This window comes from Furipterus horrens, unplaced genomic scaffold, assembly GCF_987537825.1.
Source record: "Furipterus horrens unplaced genomic scaffold, mFurHor1.1.pri manual_scaffold_11, whole genome shotgun sequence".
NCBI lineage: Eukaryota > Metazoa > Chordata > Mammalia > Chiroptera > Furipteridae > Furipterus > Furipterus horrens.
This window is the reverse complement of record NW_028327181.1, coordinates 101036971-101061692: the sequence shown is the minus strand read 5'-3', so window position 1 is coordinate 101061692 and position 24722 is coordinate 101036971. Positions and strand designations below refer to the sequence as shown.

The following is a 24722-nucleotide window of genomic DNA, read 5'->3' as shown; positions in this document are numbered from 1 at the left end:
GACAGACACACGTGTCTCCCTCCACAACTAAGAAGGAATACAACTACCTCAAAACTAGAAACAACCAGAAGTTACAGAAAATCAAACTGCATGAAAGTCCAGCAAACAAAGTTATAAAGAAGAAATACCCAGACAGGTAGGAGGAGTGGAGCCAGGGTGGAGAGGACACGGTATAGTGGCAGCTGTGGCAGCAGCAGCAGGCCGGCAGAAAGCTCAGTCACACATTTTTAAAAGTCAGGAGGGACACCTGGGGAGCGCTCCCAGCTCCTCACCAGACCCAGCAGCTCACGGTCCCAGCGCCGGGGAAAATCAAGCCTCATTGCTTCTGACTGTGCAGACCAGTGGGGGTTGGGGCGGAGGCAGAAACTGCCAGTCTCTCAGCAGAGCCCACTTGTTTAAAGGGCCCCACGGTCCTAGAACCTCCAGAGACCCACCGACTCTGGAAACGACAGCCAGGGCAGCAGCTAGAGGGGCGCCAGTCCCATATGGAAGTGGGAGAGGTGCCTGGAAAAGGGGCAAGTGCTGGAGGGGCGGTATTGTTCCCTCTCAGACCCCTCCCCACACACAGCGCCACAATGTGGTGAAACAGGTCGCCCTGTACTGACGACTCCGTAAGGCTCCGCCCCTTACACCGTTAACAGGAGTGACAGCTCTACCTGGGACTCGGAGGCAAACAAACACAGGAGCCTGTCCGAATGAGGAGACGGAGAAGTATGGTCCAAAAGAGGGAACAGACCGAGGTTCCAGTGGGAGAACTAAGCGACAAGGAGATAGCCAACCTAACAGATGTGGAGATGGACAACCTAACAGATGCAGAATTCAAAACACTGGTGATAAAGACGCTCACAGGCTTGACAGATATGCTTGAGTACAGCAAACGCATAAGAGAAAAGGCTATGCTAAGTGAAATGAAGGAAAATCCACACAAAACCAATGGTGAAGGGAAGGAAACCGGGTTTAAATCAATGATTTCGAACATAAGGAAGGAAAAAATAGTCAACCAGTGCAGAATGAGGAAGCAAGAATTGGAAAAAATGAGGAAAACTCCCCAAATTTTGCGAAGGAGATGGACATACAGGTCCAGGAAGCACGGAGGGTCCCGGCTGAGCTGGACCCAGAGGGGACCACACCAGGACACATATGATTGAGATGCCACAGGTGAAAGATAAAGACAGAGTCCTGGGGGCAGCAAGAGAGAGGCGGAGTTACCTACAGAGGGGTGCCTATAGGACTATCAGCTGATTTCTCAGAGGACACTTTGCAGGCAGGAAGGGACTGGCAAGCAGTATTCAATGTGATGAAAAGCAACCTGCAACCAAGATTCCTTTACCCAGCAAAGCTATCATTTAGAATGGAAGGGCAGATGAAGTGCTTCCCAGACAAGGTGAAGCTAAAGGAATTCATCATCACCAAGCCATTATTATATGAAATGTCAAAGGGACTTAAGAAAAAGAAATCAAAACTATGAACATAAAATGACAACAAACTCACAACTATCAACAACTGAATCTAAAAAATAAAAACAAAACCCAACTAAGCAAACCAGAACAGGAACAGAATCACAGGTGTGGGGATCATTTGGAGGGTTATCAGCTGGGAGGGGGAAGGGGGAGAAATGGGGAAATGGTGCAGGGACTAAGCAGCATAATCGGTTGGTACAAAATAGACAGGGGGACATTAAGAATAACATAGGAAAGGGTGAAGCCAAAGAACTTATATGCAGGACTCATGGACATGAACTGAGGTGGGTGGGATTGCTGTAGGGAAGGGGGGTACTGGGCAGAGGGAAGCAAAGGGGAAAAAATTGGAACTACTGTAACAATATAATCAAAATATACATATATATATATATATTATTTTTTTTTTAAATAAAATAGCCCTGCTGGTGGGGCTCAGTGGATTGAGTGACAACCTATGAACTGAAAGGTTGCAGGTTCGCTTCCTGGTCAGGACACCTGCCTGGGTTGTGGCCAAGTCCCCAGTTCGGGGTGCGCCAGAGGCAACCGATCAATGTATCTCACATATTGATTTTTCTCTCCCTCTTTTACCCATCCCTTCCCCACTCTCTAAAGATAAATAACATCTTTAAAAAATAACAAAATAATGAAAGACGAGCCTGTTTGCTGTGGGCGACCAAACTGAAACGAGGGACACCGTTTCTGTTGCTGGTGACCCTCAGGTAGCTGCACTCACAGTCCTCACAGTATTTTGCACAAGCACCCAGTAAGCTAATTCTGTGAACACTTGTTAGCCCCCACATATAAGATAATAGCAGAATTTTCCATCATGTTTGAATAGTTGCAATGGACATAATTTCCCCAATATTATAAACATTGACTTTTAAAATAAAGCCATAATAAAGTAAAACCACGGCATCATTCCTTAAATGTATCCATTAGAGCCTTGTGCTTTGAAACCCACGGTCCCCTGTTCTATAAACATACAAACAATCTCCTGGTTAACAGCCAGGACTCTATTAAGTCCTTTTCTCCTAAACTCATTTTCATTCAAATTCTCCCACAGATGTTCTTCTAAATACAATAAGCGTTTATACTTGAATATAATTTATTGATGACTATATTATTTGTCCCTGGAGAGAGGGAGAGAGAGATTTCATTTGCAGTTTCCTGTGAACATAAGTCTTTTGTTAAAAACATTTCCCCTCGGTGGAATTAATGTTACAACTACTATTAACACATAATTGATCAAAGCAATATAAATATATGCAAGTTTTGATTAAGACTAAAAAGTTGAATTACAGTAGTCCCTCTCTATATCGCGGTTCACTTATCGCGGCCTCACTGTATCGCAGGATTTTTAAAAATATTTAATTATTATCGCGGATTTTTTGCTATATCACAGGATTTTGTGGTACTGTATATGTATATTGTTAAAGTTACATAGGTTTAAGGGTGTAGAATATGTTTAAGAACATAAGTAGTGTTTATAAAAGTGTGGGAAAGGTTAATAAGGGACTGGGAACAGTTTGTAAGTGTGTGGGAAATGTTTATAAAGCCTTAAAATATATGTAAATACTAAAATAAATGTACGGTTCCTACTTCGTGGATTTTCACCTATCGCGGGGGAGGTCTAGACCGTAATACCCGCGATAAGTGAGGGAAGACTGTATACTGGAGATTGATGTCTTAATGTCTGGGGCTTTTTTTCCCCCGACAGTTAGTGCCTACATCCAGTGATGAGGCAGGGTACAGAATCAATATTATCCCTATTCTTTTATAAATATATACACTTAAGTCATCAAAACTAGAGGAAGTTTTATTCCAGCAACCGAACTCTGACCTTTGAGCCTGTCTGGTGGCAGGTGCCACAGGAGAGCTGAATAGAGACCGCAGAGATCTCTCAGCATTGGGACATGTTGGAGCAAAGGGAAGAGGTCCTGGCGCAACCCAGGCAGCCGGCTGAGACACCAGAAAGGCCACACCCCAAGGATAAGGGCTACCCATCAAGAGTAAAGAAAAACCTAAAATATCAGAGATGAAGACATCTTTGTATCTGCTGGTTGTCAGACTGGATGCAACTGAAGACATTCCAACATCAGCCAGCTCCGCTGAGGAGAGGACCATCCCGAATGCTGGCCGGATGGGAGCTCTGGAGGAGGACACAGTCTACATAGCAGCCCAGGCGTCGCAGCAGACGTTCATCTTGTAGAACACTTTCTCAGAACACCTGACTGGCAGGACACACAACCGCAGCAGTGCCACTAGTGAGCACAAAATTCGAGGTCATGTCTTTGCAGTCCCAACGTTTCAGATGAAGTCTTAGCGTATCTGAAGCAACTTGTCCTAACAAAGTGTTGAAGTTTCAGGAGAAATTGCACTGGATTTCGTAATGACACAGCAAAAGGGCCTGAAAAAAAAAGTGTTTTAGTGACAAAACGCCTTTGCACATCCACCAGTAAGCCAATGAATGGGGCGTATGGTAATTTTCTTGCACAATAACGGGGCACAATACTACACAGAGGACATTTTAAAATGCATTTGAGTTGCACTTCTGTTTGCCCTAAAGCAGTGATCCCCAACCTTTTTGGCACCAGGGACCAGTTTTGTGGAATCCAATTTTTCCACGGACTGGGGGGCTGGGGTGGGGGTATTGTTTTGGGATTCAAGTGCATTACATTCAAGCTCACCTGCTGCAGTGCGGCCAGTGCCTTACAGGCCCAGACCGTTTTCCATCCGCGGCCCGGAGGTTGGGGAACCCTGCCTTAAAGTCAGATTAACTGTGCGTACTTTTTTTTTTTGGAATTATTGATTATACCAAGATTCAAACATTACTTGAAGGAAATAACTTACTGGAAGAAAAAAAATTTTTTTAATGGAAAGAAGAAGATGGTAGAAACTTCAAAATATCAAAAGTATATCAGAATGGAACTAAAGCCAGTTATGGTCAAAATAACGAAGGAAATGAACCATGATTGCAAACAAAGTACGGTTAATGGAAATGACAACACAGAGATGGGATATATTATGAGAATCAGGACACTCCTCAACAGGAAGCCAGAAAGGGGAAGGAAAAGCAGGGCAGAAGGAAGACAGTGGTCAGGCAGGATGCACTGGTGGGGCCAGACCCCGGATTTGACGTCTGCTGACCGCATCGTGCCTGCTCCAATGAATTTCCCCAGCACTCTTGCAAAAAATTCATTAGTTCAGAACTGTGATCCCAGTCACAGAGCATCAACTCAAACACACGCTGGACCAATGAGCTGCTTCTCAAAACGTTTTTGAAAGAATTACTATTTTTTAACAGAAAAAGTGCCCCGTTATGTTGATGAGACTATCCCAAGGGAAAAGGTTGCCTCTAGTGGTCTGGCTTGCATCCCGTTCCCAGCGAGGCAGACGTCACTCACAGCAGAAGGACGTTCAGATCAGTATCTTTAGAGCCCTGGGAAATCACGAGGTCTCCGCAGGGCATGCGAGGCCGGCCACCTGGGCACACTCAACCCATCAACACCCAGCGGCTCCTTCCGAAGGGCAGCGGGAACCAGCAGAATGTGCGCGGTGCGACAGTGAGGGCGCGGGAATCACAGGCCCAGACAGCGGTTCCCGTTCCTTCCGGATTGGACATGAAACGCTGCTGCCAATGACCGCGCAAAGCCGAGGCCGCAGCGGACGTCAGACCAGGCCGGGCATCCAGACACTTGAAACGCCTGGAATCCCGCCGCGCTTACAGGAGAGGGTTGGCCAAACCTGGATGGCAATCCCCAAAGACGGCGCGCGGACGATCTTTTGTAAAGTACTAATAAACATCAAAATTGGGTCAACTCTGCAGAGCTGAATTATTTCCCCGTTCACTTTACAAGAAGTTCTGCCCTGGCTGGTGGGGCTCAGCGGACTGACCGCAGGCCGGCCACTTCGACTGGGGCACACGCGAGGCAACCGATGGATGTTCTTCTCGCAGACGTCTCTCTCCCTTCCTTCTTCCCTTCTCTGAAAATCAATAGTCTTTAAATAAGCTCTACCAAATCATTGCCTCATCAAAGTCTGCACCTAAGAACTAGGAAAAGATGTATTACAGGCGTGCCTGGCAGCTGATGAGTGAAAATTTCATCCACTGTGTGAAGTGTGTGGCCTTGACCGGCTTTGCAGAACTCCCTGTTTGCTGCGATGACTGTTCCTGGTGAAATCAGCCTTCGCCTCCGCGTCTAATTCTGTGCTTTCTCTGAAAAAGGGTGCTCCAGACCGCACGAGCTCGCGGCCCCTGACCCCCGAGCTGGACGGCGGCGTGCGGCGGCGGCGAGGAGCAGGGAGCGGGGCAGAACGCGGAGTGGATGTCGGAGCCCTGCGTCCTGGGCACCTGGGCACCGGACCCGCGTCCGGGGAGGGCGGGGCACGCGAGGGTGCAGAGCCTACACGGTCGTGCTGAGGTCGGGGGTGGGAGTCAGCACGGCCCGAGGACGGCGGACACCCGGAGACCGCGACAGCCCAGGCCCCGCTTCTCCCAGGGAACCGTCCGCTCGCTCCCCACGCCCGGTGCTGCCAGCTGCGCACGCGCGGACATGCGCGCTCCAGCAAGGGGCGGGGCGGCAGCGCGCGGACGCCGTGACGCAAACGTGCGCAGCCGAGGCGCACGTGACCGCCCGCCCTCGCACCTGCTGCGCCGCTCAGTGGGACTCGAGGGCGGCAGAGGCGCGTGCGCCGCGTTTTCTCGGCGAGCGCGGGGGTGTGGGTGCGGAAGACGGCCCCTGCCTGCGGGCCTGACGGGGCCCGGAAGCTGAACGTCGGGCGCACCTTCCTCAGCGGCGGCGGGGCGGGGAAGGGCCGCTCGCCTGGCTCCCGGGCTCGCACTGCGCGGACGGCGCTGAGACCGTCGGAGGGGCGGCGGCCTCTGGTTGGTGAGGAGCCCGAGAGGAACGTCGGGGCCCCCGCAGAGGCCCGCGCCCGCTGCGGTCGCTGGGAAGGCGCGTCTCGGCCTGGAGCCCTGTCGCGTGGGCTGCGGGGCGGCGGGTCCCGAAGGAAGCGGGCGACTGCCCCCCGCCCCCAGCCAGAAGGGGCGTCCGCTGTCGGCCACCCCCGCGAGGACGCAGGCGTCGCGGCTAGGGCAGGCCTGCCGGGGAAAGGAGGCCACGTCGTCGGCCTGCGCGTTGGGCCCGAGGGTGACGCCAGCCCCCGAGGTGGCCGGGGTCTGACTGGCGTGGGTGCGTCCCTGCGGGTCCCCACCCTGGGACCCTCTCCCCCTGGGGCCCCCTCTCCGCCGGGGTTCACAGCGCCGACATTGCCGCCACCCCGCCGTGGAGGTGCGCTCGCTGCAGCCCCGAGGCCGCGTCTCCGGGAGCCTCGCCCCCGTGGCCGCCGCCCGCGCCCTGGCGGGTGTGCGTCCGTGGGTCCTCCCGGGGGTCTCCCGTCCGCCCTCCGGACCCCCCTCTACCTCTGTCTTCCCCGAAGTCTGCGGGGAGGCGGAGCGGCTGCGTGCGCTGGGGGCCCCCGCGGGGAGCTGAGCGGGGAGAGGGAACGGGCGCTCCTGGGCCGCGGCCCACGCACTCGGCAGAGCGCGCCTCCGCTCCCGCCGGCGTCCGGCAGCTGCTCCCGGGCCTTGCGGCGCTCGGCGCTCAGCTAGTGTTGGGGCGCTCCCGCCCCCGGTGGCTCCTTTTAACCCCGCTCGTGAACACAGCTCCTGCGGGTCTCGTGGTCCCGCCCTCGGAGTGTCCCCGCGAGTCCTCGCCGCTGGCCCGGAAGTCTCCCTGGGTGTCTTTCTCCTGGTGCACCTGTTTGTTGGTTCACGAGAGGACAGATCCTGCTGATGCGTTCCACGCACGCTTCTTACGTGAAAAGGTGCAACACGAATTCAGAGGGTTTATAGCCAGAACGTTCTTGCGGGAACTGTTAATCTTTTCGGAAGTGCAGTTTTTCAAGGTATGAACCTGAAAAGCAAGGTTTCTTAACGCTTTAACTTTTGGCAGTTTTGTCCAGAAGAAACACCTGCTCTGCCTGGTCCCCAGGCCGCACAGAGCTGCCCCCGGGAGAGGGCACTCACCTGTCGCGGTCAGAGGCCGACGACCCACGCCCAGCGCTGCAGAGCCGCGCAGTGTGGTGCGGGCATGCGGGGCCCACAACGCAGGGTCCGTGGGTCAAAACTACCCTCTACTCCGGAACCCCCTTTTTCAGTCCCCTCCCATTCCTGTCCGTGTCCCCGTTAAAATGTGCAGGGATCACAGCAGCGGCTGGTTCCCTGGTGTGTGATGGTCAGCACTCTGGACTCTCAATCCAGTGACCTCACTTCAAACCCCCACTTAACAGTAGGATTTGTTAGAACTTGATTTTTAAGCAGTCTTGTATGGAAACAGTGGCTTCCCCTTCTGTCCCCACCTCTCCCTTCGGTCCTCTGCCTCTTTCACTCAGGCCAAGGCCCCGCCGCAGTGACCTGGGCGGTGGGAGGCCCTGTGGTGGAACGGCCAGCCTCTGGACTTTGAGCGCAGTGGTCTGAGTTCAGGTCTCAGTAGGACACACGTCTGGCTTTCATCCTCTCCAGGGACCCTGCAGGTAAGGACCCCTATTGCTGGGAATACCCGAACACGTTAGCAATTTCCTGGTCTTTGTTCTTTTAATGTTAATTTTTCCCTCTTTCGTTTGGCTTTTAAAGGACACCCAAAGGGGCTCACACTATGTGTTGTTCTGAGGTTTCCCTGTCAGCGCATAAAAATATATTCCAGCCCTGGCTGCTGTGGCTCAGTGGACTGAGCACTGGCCTGCAAACCAAAAGGTCACCAGTCTGACTCCCAGTCAGGACACAGGCCCGGGTTGCAGGCCAGGTCCCTGGTTGGGAGCGCATGAGAGGCAACTGCACAGTGATGTTTCCCTCCCTCTCTTTCTCCGACCCTCCCTCCCTAAGAATAAATAAAATCTTTAAAATGTAAATATATGTACATATATATATATATCCCATGTTTTTGCCACCTATACAGCCCAGCGTTTGGATGTACAATTACAGCATATGCTGATCTCTGTGTATTTATATATACAATTTTCATTTCAGTTTAAAAATAAGACTTCAGCCCTGTTACCTGCTCTCCTTGCCCTCAAAACATGAAACCCATCCTTATTGCAAAGTACAGGGTCCAGCCTGTCTGAGCTACACGGTGCCCCGACTGCCCAGGGTTAATCTGCTTTAGGCAAACACTGCACCTGGGAGCAGAACCAGTGCTGGGTGGAGGGAGGTGGAGTGTAACCAGCAAGGCCGAGCCCAGGGCGAGGGAGCCCACGTTTGGCGGCCAGGTGAGCTGCGTGCCTGCGCGTCAGTGCCCTCACCTGACCTGGACGAGGTGTGAAGATCTGAGCTCTCACTGCAGGGCATGTCCGGAAGCCCCCACTGCTCAGCTTTGGGCCAAGATCAGGTGAGACCCAACACCCTCAGTCACAGGAAGTGCCTCTGCTCCGTGCCCTGGCCCACAGCAGACTGACGGGGGGCCGTGGAGGGGCACCCCTCCCTACAGCCAAGCCGAGGAGGAAGGCCCAGCGCGGAGGCCGGGCTCTGATGGCGCCCAGAGATCCACAGGACAGTCATGGCCCAGGGGGCTCTGGCAGGACCAGCGCCCAGACACAAGCGTTTCTGTTGAGGGGCTGCTGGCAGAGTGTGGATCTGCACTTGCTCTGTCCCTCCCTCGTGCTGACACTGCTCAGCAGCCATGCTCTGTGGTGTCTACCCCGCCCACCCACCCATGGGGCCACCCTCCCTGTCTGCTCCTGTTCCCCAGTGACAAGGAACAAAATGCCTTAGTCCACTCTTCTCCCGTGGTCATGACCCAAAAGAGCCTCACATGGTGACGCCCAGCCTCTCGGCCTGGCCCTGGGTGGGTGGACTGCATTGTGACACCACCCAGGAAGCATGTGTCTTCGCTGTAGCTGGAAGAGGCAGCTTTTGGCATTCTTGGCCTGATGGGGACAGGGACGGCCAGAGAAGGGCAGCACTCCTGCTCTGGGCCAGCCGTTGGCTCCAGCAGTGCAGGACGAGGGCGCGACACAGGGCCCCAGAGCACCCGCTGGCCCTGGCTGGGAGAGCAGCCCCCACTCACGCAGTTGCCCACACACAGTCGCTCTTCAGCCGTTTATCCTGCAGTTACCACAGAGGAGGACACCCCACTGGAAACAGATTGGAGGCAAAGAGCACGCAACTTCGCATGTCAGTTACCAGCCCAGGCGGGGGCACAGGTGCAGTGACAGAACGAGGAGGGGAACCTAGCAGGCTGAGGGGTCCGAGAAGACAGTCACCACCCCGGGAACAAGAGCCAAGTGCTTTGAGAAGCCAACCCCAGGCCGATCACAGGGGTCTCACTTCCCCGCATGGACCCCGAATGCACAGACTCCCGGCTCCTCTGAGTGGCTGCCAGCCCTTGCTGTTCTCTCCCTTCACGTTCACCGTGAGCCCGTGAGCAGAGAGGCAGCGTGCTGAGCCGAGCGGCCAGGCTCCCTGGGTGAGGGGTGGGCATGGGAGGACGCTGTCGTGCCCAACCACGGGTGGGGCCGGACACCTTCACCTGCCTGACCCCACCCAGGCGGGGCCTGAGCAGGGCGCCCCCCTCCCCACTCCCGCCTTCCATCTGTGGTACCTGTCACCATTGACAGGCCTCCCCCACAAGGGGAGTTCAGCTCAGGTTCCTCTGCTCCAGTGCCCACCCACCCAGAGACAGGCCTGCTGCTGCCGAACTTAGAGTCTTCACAAGAATAGTTGGAAGTCCAGATATGTGCGAGCCCCAATCTCAAAAGGTGGCAGTTTATTCACACTGTGGCCAAAGTTGGGGTCCGAACGAGGTGACCCCGCAGCCTGCCTGCCGCATCTTCCTTTCCACGTCCAAGCTCTGAGGCACATGAACTAGAACAAGGTCTTAGCTCTTCTCGGGACACATGGATTTTTTTTAAGCTTAAAAGACAGTAGTAGTCTGTTTCCATTCTTATTCTTTGGGACTCTTTTCATTCTAGGATAAAAGGATACATAAATTGGGGCAATCCTTCTCTCAAGATACGACATTCCAATCGCACATGACGAGACAGGGAGGGAGCCACCAACGGATGGGAAGCAGGGAACTGAAAACCGAAGCGATGAGAGGAAAGCTGAGCTCTTCTTCAGATGTCTGACACCCGGTCTGCTGGGCCTTCACCACTTGATGTCCCGGCTGCTGGCGGGCTGTCCGGGGCCCTGGTAGGTCGTGTGCAGTGCCGCCTGGACCCTGGGGGAGTCGGCCCCGCCCAGCCACTCCTGGTACAGCTCCTGCACGTGGGCACTGGTCTCCGGGGGCCGCACGGGGATGGCTGCGTAGATGCCTTCCATCTGCCGCAACAGTGCCCTGTCTGCACGCCCGTCCTCCGCCTGGGCTTGGCCCCGGCCGCTTAAACACCCTGAAAGACACAGACGGGGGCTCACTGTCCCTCCTCGCCCTGGCAGCAGTGGGCAGCATCATGGAGCCAGCCTGGAGCTGGCCCTGGACATGTGTCCCCAAGGCCTCAGCACTCCGGTCTCAGGCTCACGGTCCTGTGCCTTCCTATTCTTCCCTATTTACATGACCCGTGACGTGTTTACCTAAAACCAAAATAACTTGCTAACCTTTTAGAACTGATGGCTGTGCATGCAAATCTGCATTTCCAGTTTCCCTTGAAACTTCTCAGCACCAGGGAGGCAGGCTGCCCCTGAGCAGCTCCCCCTGGCATCTGTGCTGCACCAGGGCCCACACACCCCAAATAAGATACATGCCTCCTGTGTGTCGGAGCTGCACACTCTCAGACGTGTTAAGTGGTGTTGCTTTTCTTTTAAGGGGTGAGGGCACAGTTGTTTTCTTAAAGATGTATTTACTTTTAGTAATTAGAAGGGAGGGAGAAAGAGAGGGAGAGATGCTGATGTATGAGAGAAACATCGATCGGTTGCCTCTTGCACACTAACCGGGGACTAGCCCGAAACCCAGGCCTGTGCCCTGACCAGGAATCAAACCCATGACCCTTTGGTTCCCAGACCAGCACTCAATCCACTGAGCCACACCAGCCAGGGCAAGTGACGTTTCAATTTACAGGATGAAAGTTCATTTAATAGGATTTGGAGCAAACATCTGCCCTGGCCAAGCCTCTCTCCACCTGCCCCTTGTCCGAGACAGAGAACTCCGCTCGCCCTCCCAGCGACCGGGCTGCTACCCTCTTCTCAGAGCCCCGGCCCCCGGCTGAAGCTCTTAACGACAGCTGAGCCCCACCCTCAATGGCATGCAGGTGCTGGACGCCCCCCAGTGGAGGCCCTATGTGGACCCCTCATCCTGCCTCACCAGCCGCCCCCTTGTCCTCACTTCCTACCTGGTCCTCCGCTCACGCTGGCCCCAGGCCCCTGGAGCAAGGTTGCCCGGCACCCTGAAGCCAGCGCTCGCCTCTCTGCCCTCAGCGTCCCTCACCAGCCTCCCCCACCCCCAATGCTTGTGGCCTCTCCGCCGCTGTGCTGGCTGTCTCCTGTCTACACCATCCCCCAGTGCCTCCTCCCCAGCTAGCGTCACACCGGGTACTTCCACCTGAGCACCTGTGGGCACCCCCACTCAGAATGGCACAGACAGCCCTGACGCCTCTCCGAGTTGGTTCCATCACCACCCAGGGGCCTGGGCAGACCATCAGGGGCCACAGGACCTCCTTCTCCCCGACACCCACACCGACTCCACTAGTGAGTCCTTCTGAGGGGCCCGCCCCAGCCCTCTAGTTGGCCTCCGAGTGTCATGTGGGTCCCTCCCATCACTCGGACAGAACCTGACTAGAGGAGGCGGAGCGACTCCACCAGCCACCACAAGCTGAGCTGGCTTTCACCTGGTGCCACCAAGCAGAGGCTCTTTTCTAGGACCCCTGGACCAGGAGATGTCCAAGGGGCCCCGAGTGCCTGCTCTTTTCTCATGAGGAGGGTGTGAGGGGACGGCAGGGACCACTGTGTGATCACAGCCTGAGAGGTACCCACATTCCCTCAGAGCCTTGAAGCTGAGTGAGGCTCCGGATGGGCACAGAGGGGCCGTCTTCCCAGGGGCTGGGGGGCAGGCCTTACCCCCGGCGCAGGCGAGGACCTCCACGAAGTGGAACGGGAGCCTGCCCTTCCTCAGCTTCAGGACCACGTTCTGGAGGTTTCGAAAGCCGTACGCAGCGGCAAAGCGCAGCAGAACCTCCCCGTTCTTTTCCAGGGTGACCTCCTGGAAGTCCTTGTTCCTGTAACACAGAGGGGCACTGCTCTGTCGAGTCCTCCGTGGCGGGAGGGTCACTTCCAACTCACATTGGGAAGTCAACACAGTAGAAAGGATGCCAGGAAACACCCAGGAGGCCTTTTGACCTTGACTGCCGACAACTCTATAACAGCTTGGGCCCAGCACGCACGCATGCGCAACACATGCACATGCATGCACACCGGCGCTGAAAGCGCTGACCCCACGCACCTCAGGGTGCGGTAGGTGACCTCCCCCACGTCCTCGTTGAACAGCTCCTTGGCCGCATGTCTGAAGATGTGCGCCAGGTATCCGTCAGAGCTGGCACTGTCATGGCGCCTCACCTCCTCCTCCTCCAGGTCTCCAAACCTCATCAGGCAGAGAAAAGCGACAAGAATTAAGTCAGACTTGCCAAGTTTTATGACCTAAGGAGGCCACATGATGCGTGAACTTTGAGCATGAAAGGCGGTCTGCGCCCCAGTCTGGGCTGCACAGCCAGTGGCTTCTCCCCTCTGCTGCTCATGCGTCAGGTTGCCGCACAGAACCTCGAGCTCAGGGCACAAGCACTGGGACGCAGAGGCTGACTCAGAGCATGCCTGGCCGAGCCCCAGCCAGGGCAAGGCTATGCGGTCGGGCCATGGCCACAGGCTCTCAAGTTGCTGAGATTCTGTAAACTGCACACAGTCCTGATGCCATTAATCGCAGGACCTGCTTGGTGGCCCATGGGCACTCTGCCCAGTGCCCGGGGCACAGGACACTGCAGGTGTGCCCGTCATCCATTAGGGTCACTGCGGCCACAGAAACCCAGCTCACTGCTCCCGATGCAAAGGGACCGAGGAATCTGCTGTTTCCCCGGAGGCAACCGCCTGGGGCAGGTGCAGCCAGGGGAGGTCAGGAACAGACGCAGCTGGGGCTGGGACCTGGACAGAGAGTACCAGTGAGCTGCAGACCTCGGAAACCCGTTCCTGCGGCCGGTCCCGGGTGAAGGGGGTCCCTGACCAGGGTCCCTGTTTGATTCTGGAGCCGGAAAGATGCCGAGGGTTGTGGTGGGGACGTGCGGCCATATGGGACGTGGCACCCTGAATCCACGTCTCAGCACAGCACGCGTGTGACCTCGTCGTCAAGCAGGGAGGCCCTGGGACATGTGACCACCGGAGATCACACAGGAGGCCCCATCTACAAGGTGACCCTCCCTCCAAAAGCCACTTACAGAGTGTCCACGGCAGCGTCTTTCGCTGAGAGATCACTTTGCTCCATTATCTGAATAATTTCACCTGCAGACAAATAAAAGACATCAGGCCCCGGGGGGAGATCACGTCTCAAGCGCTATCTTCTTCCCCACATGAAATTCTAAGTTAAGGTGACCTCGGATGTTGTCCCTCCTTCAGACGGCAAAGCCACACCAATAAAATGGAAAAGGCTGATAACATGTCCCTTTTTGCTCTGGAAGTGAGGGATCCCCGCACAGTCCCTGTTTTCATTTCCTGCGCAGCCTCGCGTGGGCAGGACTGACACCACAGTGGCTGCCTTTACAGGATGGACTGTTACCCCCGAGACCACCTGGAAACCAGAGCCACCCGTGGGCTCTCTTCTGCACAAGGGCTCCTGAGAGAGCCGTGACAGGCAGTGACTAAACCAGGCCCTGGGACAGCAGGTGTGCATGAGGCCACAGAGCACACCTACTTCTGCACTCAGGAGACAGCAAACCGTGGCTCCTGGAGAAACCACAGTCTCAGGGAAGCAGAGGATCAGGTGGTGGGGGCCCTCCTGCCTCAGGAGCCCTCAGGAGCCTGCGCAGTGGCGGCCTTCCCATAGGTGTCAGTGGGCTGGAGCTTCAGGCCAGGGGACCCACGGAGGGACCCCTGCCCCTGAAGGTTGCTCCCGACTCAGGCTGCCCCTCGACAGATGCAACGTTTATGAACGGCTCTGAAGGGTCACCTCCACCCCAACATGGAGCCCCTGCAGAGGCGGCGGCAGTGTCCCCAGAGCACGTGTGTGTTTCCCACCGTTTAGGAGGAGTTTCCCTTGTGTCCTTGGGGTGGGTGTGGCTGTCGAAGCCCCCTGCAGTTACACGTGACTGCCCCATGCTGCCCGCGCCCTCCCCATTTCCCTAGGGTACTATCGGTGACCTCTGAGGGTGACCAGCTGGAGGCCGCCACGGCGCTCAGCGGGCCCCGCCCACCTCTCACCTGAGGTTAGCACGCAGTCAGCACCCCGGGAACCATGCAAGGCTGTGGGAACGTCTTCTCGCAGGGCCTCTAGCTTCTTGTCATAGCAGGGGGCCACGATGACGTGGAAAATCTTGTCCGGGGATAGGTTCTGCGCAGACGGCACACGGCGCCCAGGGCCGGGCAGGAGTAAGAGCACAGCTGCCCGCCACCTGGCCCAGCTGCCTTCTCTGTGCTCGGCTGCTCTGGGCTGAGCCCCGTCTTCCGCAGACCAGTCCCCGCCTCCTGTCCCCAGCCCCACTTCCCACAGGCGGCAGCACCAGGTCCACCCCAGGTGCCTTCCGCACTGGCCTCAGTGCCTGTCACCGCCAGCCCCGTCCTGCCCTCCGGGAAGAGGTCGGCTTACCTGCCGTCTGGCAAAGTAATCCTTCACCAGAGAGCCCATGATCTGCTGGGGAGACTTGGCAGTGCAAAGGTGGGGTGTGATGGGGTGACCCAGCACCCGCTCTGCATATCGGACCCAGCCTGGGGAGAGACCAGGGCTCCTCACAGCACCTTTCTCCGACTCCCTGTCACGCGCCAGGGGTTCTGAGCTCCCAAGACCCTGGACCCCCAGGCGTAAAGCGGACCCCCCTTCTTCAGACCTCACCAGGAGTGTGCTATAGAACCGTCCCCGCAGCTGCCTGTGTCCCAGGCCAGAGAGCAAAGTGGGAGAAAGCGCAGGTCCCCCTAAAGGAAGGCCGACATACCCGGAGGAGCTGCTGCAAGGCAGCCCCCAGGCTGCACAGCTCCAGAGCCGCCACACCGGCTGCAGTTGTCCTCGCAGCCAGGACAGCTCAGGCGGGAGCAGACGGCCATCGAGCCTGAGTCGATGGCTCCCCCCGCACCCCTGGGGCGACGGTCTGAGCAGCCAGCGGACTGCACAGCCAGCCGTATGACCCGCAGGAGCCGCAGCTCTTCCCCTCTCTGGGGCCTGATCTGGTGAGGGGAACAGCGCACGGCCCTGCCGACTACACAGGTGATTCCATGTGGGAATCACTTTTCCAAAACCAACCAGGCACCGGCAGCCAGCCCCGGCTGGGCCGGAGCACATCCCACCAGGCCCGGGGCTGGTCAGATGGCGGACTTCCTCATCACGGTTTTATAAGTGGGGAGAAATTATCTCAAATTCTAAGTAACCATACTGTCAGCGTTCTATGCTGTTAATGCGTGACATGTAAAATGGGAGAAAATCTGGAACCATGGTGGGGGGAAGGAGGGTAAACTAAGAAAAGAAACGTGAACAAAACCCTCAGAGTCGCGTAGCCCACAGCTCACGTGGACAGTGACAGCCGCTCTCCTGGGCGCTCGCAGCTAATGGAGTTAGAAATACGCTCTCGCTGAATGCCGTTTGCCACACGGCACGCTCGTCCTCCCTCCCTATGCATCATCGTGAAACGTTTTTCTAAAACTTTCTTTCTCCGAAATTAAAATGCCCATGATCCATCGTCTCTATGCCTGACACCAGACCCTACACTAAAACTAATTAAACTCTGGTTTAAAGAGTGACCCCTGCCCTGGCTGCTATGGCTCAATGGATCGAACACCAGCCTTCAAAATGAAAGGTTGCTGGTTCGATTCCCGGTCAGGGCACCTCCCTGGGTTGTGGGCCAGGTCCCCGTTGGGGGCATGGGAGAGGCAACCGAGCGACATATCTCTCGCACATGGATTTTTGTCTCCTTGTCTTTCTCCCTCCCTTCCCCTCTCTCTAAAAATAAATAAAATCTAAAACAAAAAATTTAAGTGATCCTGAAGGGATCTCAGTATCAGTGTAGACATATTTTTATTTAAGCTGGCAAAGGATGGATGAGTACTGGCCATGTTAGTATAATTATTTGGATGTCAGAAATATGTCATACTTTTAAGAGAAAATAAATTTATTTTTAATACATAATATGTTCGTCTCGGAAACTTTAGAAACGTGGATAAATGAAAATAAGACACTTAGCTGTCAGATCTCCCCACCCCCGCACACCCCACCAAACTCCCAGAAAAAGTAAATAGGTTTGTGGACAAAAAATGGTGCATCAGGCCAGACTCCTCCTCCTGGTCTATGAGGCCACTGACCCCTGACCTTATCCGTTGCCCACACCTGACCCAAGTTTAGCCCTGTGTACAGGGTGCCTCGGACAAATGGAGACGCAGCTGTGGCCCTGGGTGCTCACCAGGACAGGCGGAGGTCAGCATGGGCAGCGTGGGCTTCTCCTCGCTGTGCTGGTGGTACCGGCGCACAAATTCTTTCTGGCTCTCCAGGATACTGAAATCCGCAGCTACTGTCATGTCGAAGACGTAATGCACCCCTGCAGGGGAGGGGGGCATTCAGCTCCACAGCCCAGGGCCTGGGGCCTCCTCTCCCAGTCCAGACACTAAGATGCCAGCGTAGGGGACTCTGCAGGCTTCCCTCCTGGGCTGCCTCAGCCGCCCTCGGCTCTCGGCTCCATCATTAATTGCGTGAGTACAGGGCTGGGCACTTTTTTTTTAAACAACAGCACATATTTTTCATAGTAAAATACCTATGTTCTCTCTTCTGCTTCTCACCTTTCTCTCCATATCTGTACTTACATAAGCACCGTACAGCACTCCACATACAAACTAATGGGATATTTTGAAGTATTAGCAGCATCCTCTCCCAATGCACTGTCTAAGCTAAATTTCAGTCGGTAACAATCCTTGACATCTTTAAAATAAATGAGTAAATTGGCTGAGCACATCTTTGTGATGATCTTAACTTTATGTTGGTTTTTAATTAGCTTTCCCTTAATAAATTTTCTTAATATTGGTAAATAAGCTTGAGACAAAAAAATATTTTTAATTACAATAAAATAAATTAAGCAAATAACACTAATATCCATAGCCAGTCTGAAACTTAAAAGCAGCCACCCTGGCTGGTGTGGCTCAGTGGGTTGAGCGCCAGCCTGCAAACCAAAGGGTTGCTGGTTCGATTCCCAGTCAGGGCGCATGCCTGGCTTGTGGGCCAGGTCTCCAGATGAGGGCACATGAGAGGCAACTGAATTGATGTTTCTCTCCCTTTCTTTCTCCTTCCCTTCCCTCTCACTGAAAATAAAGCCTTTTTAAAAAATCTTAAAAGCAGCCAGTTATCTTTAAAAAGAAATATAACAAATATTCTAAGTGTCACCTTAAAGCATTACCTTAAGAAATGACCTTCGCTGTGAACACGTTTCCTTATGAGTGTTAATATTGAATGCCTTTCACTGCAAGACCAACAGCCCCTAGTAACTCGGTCTTTGGTAAAACTGCTGACCGCAGGCTGTGAGAGGCAGGAGCAGGAAGAGAGGCAGGAGGAGCCCAGGCTCACAGCGCACCCCTCACCTGGGTGGCGCCGGGCACCCAGGACCGGCTCTGCGCCCAGGAGCAGCGCGGCCGGTGGGCTGGTTCCATCCACGATTATTTATTCTAAGTGCCGTCTTCCTTTACTAGTAATCCCCAGTGTGCTTACGTCTTGTGGAATAATAAACGCTGCTATTTGGCAAATGGCTCAGGCTCTCCCCTCCTGCACCTGCCTGCTGAGACTGTGCACAAGGACAGGACGCTCTGGGGCTACGAAGACCCCACGGGGAGCAGACGCAGTGCTGGCCTGACGTCGGCAGTGACAGAGAAGCACTTACGGCCACAGGAGGCCGCAGCACCCAGGTCTCCATCCACATCCCAGTCCCTACTGCGCTCTCAAGTGGCTGCCTGCCTGTCACATGGAGGATAAAGCCTGTTCCCTGCCTGCTCTGCTCTCCGGGGCTTCCTGGGAAGCCGGACGCCAATCCTCGCATTGTCATTCGGCATCACGCAAACGCCTTGGGGCCCCCATGGGCCAGGGCAACACAACGCTGTCAGCAAGTAGGGGACCTCCCACGTGTCCGCTGGCCGCAACAGAGGGGCCTCTCCAGCAGTAACACAGCACCCGCCGGCACAGCGAGGGGGTGCGGGGCACCGCCCACCATGGGTCAGAGACAGGGCCCCCTTACACTCCGTGAGACCCATACAGGTTCTTGCCTGTCCTTGTGCCCTTGACAACTGAACTCGAGAGAGAGGGCAGTCAGACACTCACGCTATGAATTCACAACAGCACCAAACAGTGCCTCACCCAGATTTTTGAGGAAGCCACAGAGTCTCCTGGATGCATCCGTGACACTGAGGCTGAATTTAGCAGCAAAATAAGGCAGAGACTGAGGACACACGGACACCGCCAGCACCTTGTGCTTCGAGGTATCACATTTCTAGGAGAAACAGAGAACGTCACGTGTGGAGTGACTACAGAGTGGCAGTGAGGCCTTGATGACCGACCCAGAACACACAGGAGGAAACACACGGTCACTGCAAGGACTGGTAAAGAGAAAGAGAGGAAAAGTTACAATTAAAATAGGGGACATCCCAAGACATTCTGTCAATGTTAAGAATAACATTATGTTGATAAATGCAAGTATCTGGAGGAAAATAATTTTAAAGAAAAAAAGTAAATGACAGTATTGGCCCATAAATAGCTGAAATGACCCAGTAAGAGTAAAAATATACACCTATTTTTAAAAATACAGACACACTGAAGTGTTGCCCAAAGACCTGTCCCCTAGGCCGTTCAGTGGCAACTTTTAAGGAGCCAGACCCACACTTCCTGTCCCTATGCCTGATGGCCTGCTGGGGTCCCGCCAGGGCTCTCGCTTCCTTCCCCTCAAACATCACCTCTTCTGAGGAGGGAGCCACAGTGTGGCCAGGAGGGACAGGCCTGAGCCCGGACCCTGGCCAGGCGGGGAAATGGAAACTGCCTTCTCTGATGGCAGCCCCGCGTGGCTGACTCAGCCAGCCCCAGGACCGCCCACTGCTAAGCTTTCAGCTCCATGAAGTAGCCATTTCCTTGTTATTTATGCCAGTCTGAGCTGGGCAGCCAGTGCCTGCAGCGGAGCTGCCGGTGGCGATGGTGGCTACTAGAAGTCTCTGCAAACATCTGTTTAATAGTAAACAGGAGGTGAGTGCCCTTCATCACCACTGCTATTCGAGGCCGACTTAAAGGTCCTGGACAACATAATCAGAAAAAGAGACGTGAGAGGCATGTGGGCTGGAAGAGGTAAAATTTGTTACTTGTAGTTGACAAACCTAGAAAACCTAAGATAACCTAGGAGACTTCTAGAATTTTACATTTACAAGATAGCCACATACGAAGTAGACATGAAAATAGCGTTCCAACATACCAGTAACTGTGGACTTCACTGAACGTCACAGGGTAAAATGTAATCTATGTGACAAAGCAACAGTGACATCCCAGTCACCTCAAGGACAAGTTGCAGACATGGAGAGGGAGGGCGACATGACACTAACATGCACGGGGAAGACTGTAGCCCTTGGCTGAAGGTCACACATAGAGTAACCGAGACAGCACACTCATGGATGCAGAGGCTCTACGTGGTGAAATACAATTTCCCCCAAACTGACCTATCAAGTCAGTGCAGTGCCAGCCCAAGTGCCACCTGGTGGGCACCGAGGGCTCTTGGGATGCTTCCTGTGAGGGTGGTGGGAGTGGGAGCAAACCAGGCACACCGGGATGGGCTTTTCAGCTCATCTGCCCTCGTCTCTCCTTTCTTTCTCTCCCACCTGCCTTCCTGGCAGGAAGGCCATTACTGGAAGCTGAGTGACACCGGACAGTTCTGTACAGGAGGCTGCAGGGACTTGCCCCGGCCTGATGAGCCCATTAGGACAACCACCCACCTCTGAGAACACCCCGGAGACTGACAGCATCAGTTTGGCCACTAAATATCCCGCGACCTTAGTCACACGACCACTGCATAACCCCACATGGCAGAGGCCTTCTCCAAACCTAGGGAGCCTGGTCAGTGGTCCCAGCCACAGCCATTGCCCAAGTCAGTGAGGAAGTACAACAATGGGCCATGTGGTGGTGGTCTGATGGGAGGGGCTCTGGAGACCAGCTGATATAGCAGGAGAACAGGGCCAGGGCCCAGCTGCATGCACCATGTCCCAGCAGAGACTTCTGTGCCCCGTCTCCTCCAGGCCAGGGTGCCAGGGAATACCGGGATGCCATACCTTATTAAGGTTCAGGACGCGGAAGAAGTCCCTGGCATTCTGCTGGGCAACTTGGACTCCTTCCTCTGCGGTCACACAGCTGTCACACGCCAGGCAGTCACTCAGAAATATCTTGGCATCAGCCAACTTATGGAATTCTCCCTTCTAGGAAAGAAAGGTGCTGTTTTGGCCTGATTCTTCAACATGTGGTTCCCAGGGAGAGCACAGCACAGAACACAAGACATTGACCTCCTGAGACGCCACCGGGCCAGGTCTGGCGCTACAGGGGCTGTAGAGACACTCACAGTGGACCCAGCCACACCGATGGCAGCGAGTCTCGCAGATGACAAGGCCAGCACTGTCATGTGGCAGGAGGAAAGCTGTACTCCTATGTCCTGGGAGCTGGCCTGGACCCTCTCCTCCTCCCTGCGTCCACTCCTCTGCTGCCTCTGGGCTCCTGTGCACTCCCCGGTAAGCTCACCCCCCATCCCATGGCACCTGTGGCAGCTCTGAACTGACATCAGCCACCGCCTGCTCTGACCCTCCACGTGCACCAGGACCCTCAGGCCATCCTCAGTAGACCCAGCTACAAACCCTGGTACCCACGCTCGGTCCCCTGTCTTTCCCCGCTGGCACCCTGCAGCCTGAGATGTGCTCCAGCACAAGCTGTCCCCCCTCAGCCCAGCTCGTGGCCCTGGTCCCCACTGGTCCCCCAGCTCTCACTTCCAGCCAAACTGCCCCGCTGCTCTGGGTTGCCCCCTGCAGGAAATGCTCCCCAAGAGTCCAGCTCACCCCGTGGGCCAGGGCACCTACCGGAACATCCCAGACCACCACCTGGCATTTCCATGTCTCCCATGAAATGCAAGCTGTGAGGGCAGGAACCCTGACTTCTCCCCTCTTGTTCCCAGCACCTCCCAGAAGCCCCGCGTGCATGTACTCAGTAAGCGTTTAGGGGTCGAACATAGGAACATTCTGAAGCCCATTGGAGCCGTTGGAACAGATTAATAAAAGCTCCCGAGACTGTGTATTAACTTTTCTTTCAACCACGATCTGGTCTCTGGAAGGGTCCTCCCGTCCAATAACAGGAGCACATGCGTCACCACCTCCTCCCCACGTGTGCAAGGGTCACTGCGCAGCTCACCCAGGACCTCCCTGCGCTGTAGATGCACGGTCACCAAGTCTGAGTTTGCACGTGTGACACAGGGCGAGGAGGCGGGGTGTCCCAAGGCGCTGCTCCAGTGCTCTGGAGCCACTGGCCTGGCACACAGCTGGTGCCTAATAGATGCTGTCGAGCTACACTGAGAATCCTGCCTCTACTGCCTCTGCAAAGGGGTCCAAGACCCCACGACCCCACTCTGCACTGTCGCGCCCACCCAGAAGGGCCTCCTCCTCTGGGCCCTGCCCACTTCTCAAGTTCCTTCCTCCCCCCACCCCCACCTGCCGAACAGGTGCACTCCCGGCAGCCTGTCCACTGCCCTTCTCTCCCATCAGCCTCACATCCCAGAGCAGTGTCATCCGCCGGCGCCCCCAACTCCTCTCCGGCCTCCGCCTTCGGGGGAGCTCCCCCCTCCCTCCCAGCCCTGAACAGCAGCAGCCTGCAGAGCACTGAGGGTCCTCGGAGCTCACACTGCTCTCGGCTCCCTATGCTGCGCCCTCCTCCCAGCTTCGGCCCCTCTGGTGCCCACCCAGGCCCCCGTGGCCCTGCCTCACTGGGTGTCCTCTCCCTGCGCTGGCGGGGCTCCGGCTGCGCGCACTTTATCGGGCAGGCGGTCGCTGCAGCGGGGGTAGGGCATGTAATGCAACTCTCCGTGTCACTGATAAGAAAACTGGGCCTCCCGGGGTCGGATGTCGTCCTGGGCTATGCAGCCAGAGGGCGCGTGAGCAGCCCCGGCCCGGCTCGGCTTGCAGGCCAGCGGTCCCTGCTCTCTGCTGTCCCTGAGCCCGGGCGACCGGGCCACCCCCTGCGCCCAGAGAGCAGAGCAGCGCTGGGGCGCGGGGCCGGGTCAACACATGTCGGGCGGACGGAGAAACCTGTCCTTGCTCCTCCCGCGCGGCCCAGTCCCACTTGTGACGCTGGCGCCGGGACTTCCCGGCCCCGCGTGCGCCCTCCTCCCGTAAAGCCGACTGCGGTGGGGCCTTGACCAGCCGGTTCTGGGCACAGCGGCGCGCAGAGCCCAGCCTCCCCGCCAGCGGCCGCTCCCAGGGCCGGCCCGCCGCGCGCCCACGCGTCTCTCCCTCCTTTCTTCTCGGAGCAACGAGGGGCGCAGGGACGCGAGCCACCCCTCACCCCCCGGGGCCTCCTCTCGCCGGCGGCGGCGAAGTGCGAAGTACTTGCCTCTCCCTGCTCCGGGGCCGCGCTCGGCACGCCGACGGGCGCATTCTCCGCATCGTCGGTCTTTGTTTTTTTGCTACATTCCTGGGGAAGGCAAAGGGGCGTGGGAGGGAACTTTGACCCCGACGACCGAGTTTTAAACAGCCCGCAAAGTCCCGGTGAACGGGCCTCCCGAGGAGAAGCGTCTTCCGGGGGACGAAGCACCTGCCCGCCCCCCGCCCGCACCGGGGGAGGTGGGCGCGACCTGCGCCCCGAGTGCTGACAGCGCCGGGGCCCGAAAGGACAGCAGCGCCCCAGAAGGCCGTTTCCTGGGCAACGTCAGGCCACAGGACAAAGAGCACCTGACGGAACGACATGTACGATGTCATTCACTTTCTGAAAAACACAAACTCCCCGCGGCCCGGCCGCCCGCTGCGGGGCCGCGCAGGTGGCGGGAGGGGCCGTCCGCGTCGCCCGGTCGCCCCCCGCGCTCCCGGTCGGGAGAGCTGGACCCCCGGAAACACCGTGTCGCCCGCCGTCTCCCCCAGCACGGGCTGCGCTCCCACCGCCCCCGGGGCAGCCGGCCGGTCCCCTTCCCGGCGGGTCTCGCCTCCAAACGCTCGGCAAGGCCGGCTCCGCGCGCCGAGCACGCACCGCGAGACCCGCACGGGGCCCAGCAGGCGGGGACCACGGCCGCCCCGCGCTGTCCCGGGCGGTGCGGGGACGCCGCCGCGGGCCGTCAGTGGGCAGCCCCGACCCGCGACCCCCGACCCCGGCACCAGCCGCTGACCCGGCCGCAAGAGCGCGCAGGACGCACCTTCCGCGTGCAGTGCTCACACTTCATCTGGAGCGGGGCAGGCGGGGCCGGCGCGCACGAGCCGAGGGAAGCACCGGGAACTGCGCTCTCCGCCGCCGCCGGCCGCCCGCCGCCCTTTGTTGCTGTCGCCCCCAACGCCGCCCCACCCCGCGGCTCCCCGCGGCCAATGAGAGCGCTGGGGCTGGGCCCCGCAGCCAATCGGAGCGTGCGGGGGCGGAGCGCGGCCCGCCCCGCCCAGACGCCGCGGAGGCGCCGAGCGAACGGCGGACAGTCGGGAGGAGGCGAGCTGGACTCGGTCCGGGGCGCACGGGACCGTCCGCTCGGCGCCCGACGCGCGCCGCCCTTCCGGCGCGGGCCCGGCGGAGACGGCGCTGCCCTGGCGGGGAGGGGCGGAGGCGCGGCCGCGGCCCGCCGCCATTGCCGCCCCGAGGCGCCGCACGTAGGACTGGTGAGGCGGCAGTGCGCACGCGCGGCGGGACCGGGGCGCACGTGGTCGGCGGGAGCACGAGGGCCACGCGGGTCCGGTCACCACTTCCCACCGGGCGTGCCGGCGACGCGGCCCTGACGCTTTCTGACGCTTTCAGAGAACGTTGCTCCTCCAGGACCCGGCACCACGTGCAGGGCTAGACGGGAATAGCCATCGCTGTTCACGATCAAGGCTTCCAGCCAGTGCTCAGCCGCGCAGGACCGTGGCAATGAGCCCGGGCCTGA

At 57.0% G+C, this 24722-nt stretch overlaps 1 protein-coding gene and 1 long non-coding RNA gene across 2 annotated transcripts; one reads left to right on the top strand and one right to left on the bottom strand.

Annotated features, from left to right (window-relative positions):
* Positions 1-7340: 7340 nt before the first annotated feature.
* LOC149999121 (uncharacterized) lies at positions 7341-8214 on the top strand. Its single transcript, XR_016513937.1, has 3 exons — positions 7341-7367; positions 7854-7994; positions 8095-8214. It is a non-coding gene; the product is annotated as an uncharacterized LOC149999121 (long non-coding RNA).
* A 2169-nt stretch (positions 8215-10383) lies between these two features.
* On the bottom strand, positions 10384-24149 carry NARF (nuclear prelamin A recognition factor). The gene is made up of 11 exons (XM_090290691.1): positions 24012-24149; positions 23219-23299; positions 20905-21048; positions 18959-19091; positions 17028-17162; positions 15230-15348; positions 14845-14974; positions 13866-13929; positions 12887-13024; positions 12505-12662; positions 10384-10844 (listed from the first exon to the last, which is right to left on the bottom strand). Exons 1-11 carry the CDS (start codon positions 24036-24038, stop codon positions 10603-10605), a joined length of 1371 nt encoding a protein of 456 aa, XP_090146817.1. The 5' UTR covers positions 24039-24149; the 3' UTR covers positions 10384-10602.
* Between the last annotated feature and the right edge of the window lie 573 nt (positions 24150-24722).

What these genes read in the sequence shown, in the direction of transcription:
- NARF (XM_090290691.1), bottom strand. Translation starts at nt 24,038, where the DNA reads ATGAAGTGTGAGCACTGCACGCGGAAG. An exon ending in TGACTGCGTGCTAACCTCAG is followed by an intron (nt 13,930 to 14,844) that starts GTGAGAGGTGGG and finishes ATTTGTCTGCAG; the next exon opens with GTGAAATTATTCAGATAATG. An exon ending in GACGCTGCCGTGGACACTCT is followed by an intron (nt 13,025 to 13,865) that starts GTAAGTGGCTTT and finishes CTGCCTGATGAG; the next exon opens with GTTTGGAGACCTGGAGGAGG.